This window comes from Bos javanicus, chromosome 10, assembly GCF_032452875.1.
Source record: "Bos javanicus breed banteng chromosome 10, ARS-OSU_banteng_1.0, whole genome shotgun sequence".
NCBI classification, from domain to species: domain Eukaryota; kingdom Metazoa; phylum Chordata; class Mammalia; order Artiodactyla; family Bovidae; genus Bos; species Bos javanicus.
The window spans coordinates 24,110,807-24,115,733 of NC_083877.1; the positions used below are offsets into that span (position 1 = coordinate 24,110,807).

Genomic DNA, 4,927 nt, shown 5'->3' on the forward strand with positions numbered 1-4,927 from the left:
TAGCTGTGAGAAGAAGAGAAGAGAAAAGCAAAGGAGAAAAGGAAAGATATACCCATGTGAATGCAGAGTTCCAAAGAAGAGCAAGGAGAGATAAGAAAGCCTTCCTCAGGGATCAAGACAAAGAAATAGAGGAAAACAATAGAATGGGAAAGACTAGAGATCTCTTCAAGAAAATTAGAGATACCAAGGGAACACTTCATGCAAAGATGGGCTCAATAAGGGACAGAAAAGTAGAGACCTAACAGAAGCAGAAGATATTAAGAAGAGGTGATAGGAATACACAGAAGAACTGTACAAAAAAGATCTTCATGACCCAGATAATCACAATGGTGTGATCACTCACCTAGAGCCAGACGTCCTGGAATGTGAAGTCAAGTGGGCCTTAGGAAGCATCACTACAAACAAAGCTAGTGGAAGTGATGGAATTCCAGGTGAACTATTTGAAATCCTAAAAGATGATGCTGTGAAAGTGCTGCACTCAATATGTCAGCAAATTTGGAAAACTCAGCAGTGGCCACAGGACTGGAAAAAGTCAGTTTTCATTCCAATCCCAAAGAAAGGCAATGCCAAAGAATGCTCAAACTACCACACAGTTGCACTCATCTCACATGCTAGTAAAGTAATGCTCAAAATTCTCCAAGCCATGCTTCAGCAATATCTGAACCATGAACTTCCAGATGTTCAAGCTGGTTTTAGAAAATTCAGAGGAACCAGAGATCAAATTGCCAACATCCACTGGATCATTGAAAAATCAAGAGAGTTCCAGAAAAACATCTATTTCTGCTTTATTGACTATGCCAAGGCCTTTGACTGTGTGGATTATAATAAACTGTGGAAAATTCTTCAAGAGATGGGACTACCAGACCACCTGACCTGCCTCTTGAGAAACCTGTATGCAGGTCAGGAAGCAATAGTTAGAAATGGACATGGAACAACAGACTGGTTCCAAATAGGAAAAGGAGTACGTCAAGGCTGCATATTGTCACCCTGCTTATTTAAGTTGTACTCAGAGTATATCATGAGAAACGCTGGGCTGGATGAAGCACAAGCTGGAATCAAGATTGCTGGGAGAAATATCAATAACCTCAGATATGCAAATGATACCACCCTTATGGCAGAAAGTGAAGAAGAACTGAATAGCCTCTTGATGAAAGTGAAAGAGGAGAGTGAAAAAGTTGACTTAAAGCTCAACATTCAGGAAACTAAGATCATGGCATCTGGTCTCATCACTTCATAGGAAATAGATGGGGAAACAGTGGAAACAGTGTCAGGCTTTATTTTTCTATGCTCCAAAATCACTGCAGATGGTGACTGCAGCCATGAAATAAAAAAATGCTGCTCTTTGGAAGGAAAGTTATGATCAACCTAGATAGCATTTTAAAAAGCAGAGATATTACTTTGCCAACAAAGGTCCACCTAGTCAAGGCTATGGCTTTTCCAGTGGTCATGTATGGGTGTGAGAGTTGGACTGTGAAGAAAGCTGAGTGCTGAAGAATTGATGCTTTTGAGCTGTGGTGCTGGAGAAGACTCTTGAGAGTCCCTTGAACTGCAAGGAGATCCAACCAGTCCATCCTAAAGGAGACCAGTCCTGGGTATTAATTGGGAGGACAGATGCTGAGGCTGAAACTCCAGTACTTTGGCCACCTCATGTGAAAATTTGACTCATTGGAAAAGACCCTGATGCTGGGAGGGATTGGGGCCAGGAGGAGAAGGGGACAACAGAGGATGAGATGGCTGGATGGCATCATTGACTCAATGGACATGAGTTTGGGTAAACACCGGGAATTGGTGATGAAAATGGAGGCCTGGCGTGCTGCAGTTCATGGGGTTGCAAAGAGTCAGACATGACTGAGTAACTGAACTGAACTGAACAGAAAGCATAATTTTCCTGTTGTCCTTATCAGAAAGTTTTGTTCTTCAAAGAGGTAATGATGAATTCTTAGTTAACAAGGAGTGAAGTTAACTAGTTAAGCTATTATGGTGGCTTTGTACTGTCTCAATTTAACTATCTGGAAATCTGTTTCCCAGAATCTGTATTGTTCTTGTTTATGGTTGGCCATGAAAGAGGTCTGCGTAGGATTTGGAAGGTACTTGTCGTGCAGTAGCCATGTTTCTATGTTTCACAGGTTGATGCAGCGTTCCAGGGACTATGGCAACGGAGAATGTTGCTGCTGATCAGGTAGTTCAATTTACTGTTGACTCACAACTTGACCTTCCGCCAGATCTCTTACTCACGTTATCTTTGTCTTTGACCAAGTATGCTTGTAGCATGATGGCAAATGACATCCACTTCTCCTGAAGGTTACCCACTACTGTGACACTGAAGGAGGTAAGAGAAAAAGACAAGTTTCAGGGTATCTTGTGGGTTCCGTTGCCCTCATGTTATTTCCATACATGTCACAGTTTGTCCGTACTTTTGTCCACATCCAACTTTCCTTCACAAATCTTACTCTGGTTGACTTGAGTGAATTCAGGCACAACACCAAACACGAATATAACAGTTTTTATCTGTATTTAGTGTTGGAATAAAAATGGAACAGACTCTTCCACTGGCTCTAGCCCCTGCCTGTAAATAGTCATAGGTTCAGTTGCTCTGTGGTGTCTGACTCTTTGTGACCCTATGGACTGCAGCACACCGGGCCTCCCTGTCTATCACCAACTCCTGGAGTCTACCCAATCTCACGTCCATTGAGTCAGTGATGCCATCCAACCATCTTATCCTCTGTTGTCCCCTTCTCCTCTTGTCTTCAATCTTTGTCAGTATCAAGGTCTTTTCCAATGAGTCAGTTCTTTGCATCAGGTGGCCAAAGTATTGAAGTTTCAGCTTCAGCATCAGTCCTTCCAAGGAATCTTCAGGACTGATTTCCTTTAGGATTGACAGATTTGATCTCCTTTCAGTCTAAGGGACTCTCCCCAGGTCTCCTGCATTGCAGGCAGATTCTTTACCAGCTGAGCCACAAGAGAAGCCGAATTATCCTTATAACTAACATCTTACTCTACATCACTGGTAATTCTTCTCTGAACATGCCCTGACAGGATGTCTAAGAGGAAAGGGCTGTATGATAAGTGGCTTCAGTTATGTCCTACTCTTTGTGACCCTATGGACTGTAGCCCACCAAGCTCCTCTGTCCAAGGGATTCTTTAGGCAAGAATACTAAAGTGGGTTGCCATGCCCTCCTCCAGTGGAACTTCCCAAATCAGGGATCAAATCTATGTCTCTTACGTCTCTTGCATTGGCAGGCTAGTTCTTTACCCCTACTGCCTGGGAAGCCCTAAAAGGAAAGAACTAAGGAAATGATATTCATGACAATTTCAGATACTATATCAAGATTTGTGATGTGAGGATCTTTAGGTGAAAAATGTCATTTTATATTATTATGAGGCAAGTTTTGAAATTTAGACAACTGTACACATTTTCTATATGGTTGATTTAAAATCAAAAATTCAAGAGGAGAATGTACCAGTAGAAAGGTACTCTGGACACCTGCTCCCATATGACATGGAAGGAGCTTTTATTTAGAATTAAATCTTCTGATCCAGACCACAAATGAAGCAACCACAGGACCACTATTTATTGTCTGGGAGATCCAGGTGTGTATTTCAGCTAGGGTCCTACAGCAGAGAGGCTTTCTCTTATCAAGCTTGGGGGTTTTTTGTTCAGCTTTTCCTATTACTTCAAGCACTTTGAGTTCCCAGAGAGCACAGAAGTACTTTGCAGAATCTTCCAATTGTAAGTTTGAAATAATGAGGCTGGATGATTTACGTGATCTCTCAAAATTTATAGAGTAGTGGCCATCCCTTGTAAGGAAAATCACCTTTCCACTGGGAAGTTGCTTGAACCAAAAAATGTTGTAACTTGTTGTTACAATAACAACTTGTAAAATGTTGTTGCTCCGACTTGTTTCATAATGACAGTTCAGGGTAACTGACTCCCCAACTTGACTGGATATGTCTGCTTGGTCTTGAATAACTTTCTGGGCTACACTGGATCCTGTGGGGAAAATCAGAAAACATAGATGAAACAGTGAATAAAACAGTGTAGGGATTAGACTCATTTAGGACCACCACCTCCCCCCTCCCAAAACAAACTGAAATCCTAAGATGCTTGCTTTTCCCCAGTCCTCCTTTCTTCCCCAAGGCCCTGTGAAGCACCACGCACCTGTGTGCAGGCCTTTCACCCTGAACACTCGCACCCACATTTGGAAGCTCCCTACCAGAGAAGGTGAAGGCCAGGAACACCCAGAGCAGGCTGGAGAGCGGCATGAGGCATGGGTTCCCCTGCACAAATGTGCTCAGTTTTGCCTCAAGCTGAGAGTGTCTTTGTGCTCCTGGCAGCACATATACATATAACCTCAGGTCCTGTGTGACTCCTTCAAACAGGAAGTGGGGTTTGTCATTTGCATACGCTATGTGGTCTGTGCACAGATGGGAAAAAAGTCTGGCTCACCACAAACTACTTTGTCAATTTTCCTTTCACTGGTAATTAAGTTAGCCTGATCCTGAAAGGGGGCTTCACAAAAGCAATTAGTAATAAAGGTTTGAGCTGAGGGGAATTGAGGAACAAACTAGGTGACATTCACTGATAATTATTCAACACAATAATTTTGCCATCCCATTTAAAACAGCATTTGTTTTTTGTTTTAAACATTTTATTAGAGTATAGTTGATTTACAGTGTTGTGTTAGCTTCTGCTGTACAGCAAAATGAAATATCCATCAACAGAGGAGTAGATAAAGATGTGGAACATATGTGTAATGAAATTGTTGCCCTTGTTGTTTAGTTGCTAAGCCACGTCCCACTGTTTTTCAACCCCATGGACTATAGCCCTCCAGACTGCTCTGTCCATGGGATTTCCCAGGCAAGAATACTGGAGTGGGGAACCATTTCCTTCTCCAGGGGTTCTTCCTGACCCAGGGATCAAACCCAT

General features: G+C 42.4%; 1 gene segment (V, D, J or C); it reads right to left on the reverse strand.

Annotated features, from left to right (window-relative positions):
- Positions 1-3,512: 3,512 nt before the first annotated feature.
- On the reverse strand, positions 3,513-4,433 carry LOC133255153 (T cell receptor delta variable 1-like). The segment is given in 2 exon segments: positions 3,513-3,991; positions 4,215-4,433. Coding segments are annotated over 2 exon segments (528 nt in total).
- Positions 4,434-4,927: the final 494 nt, after the last annotated feature.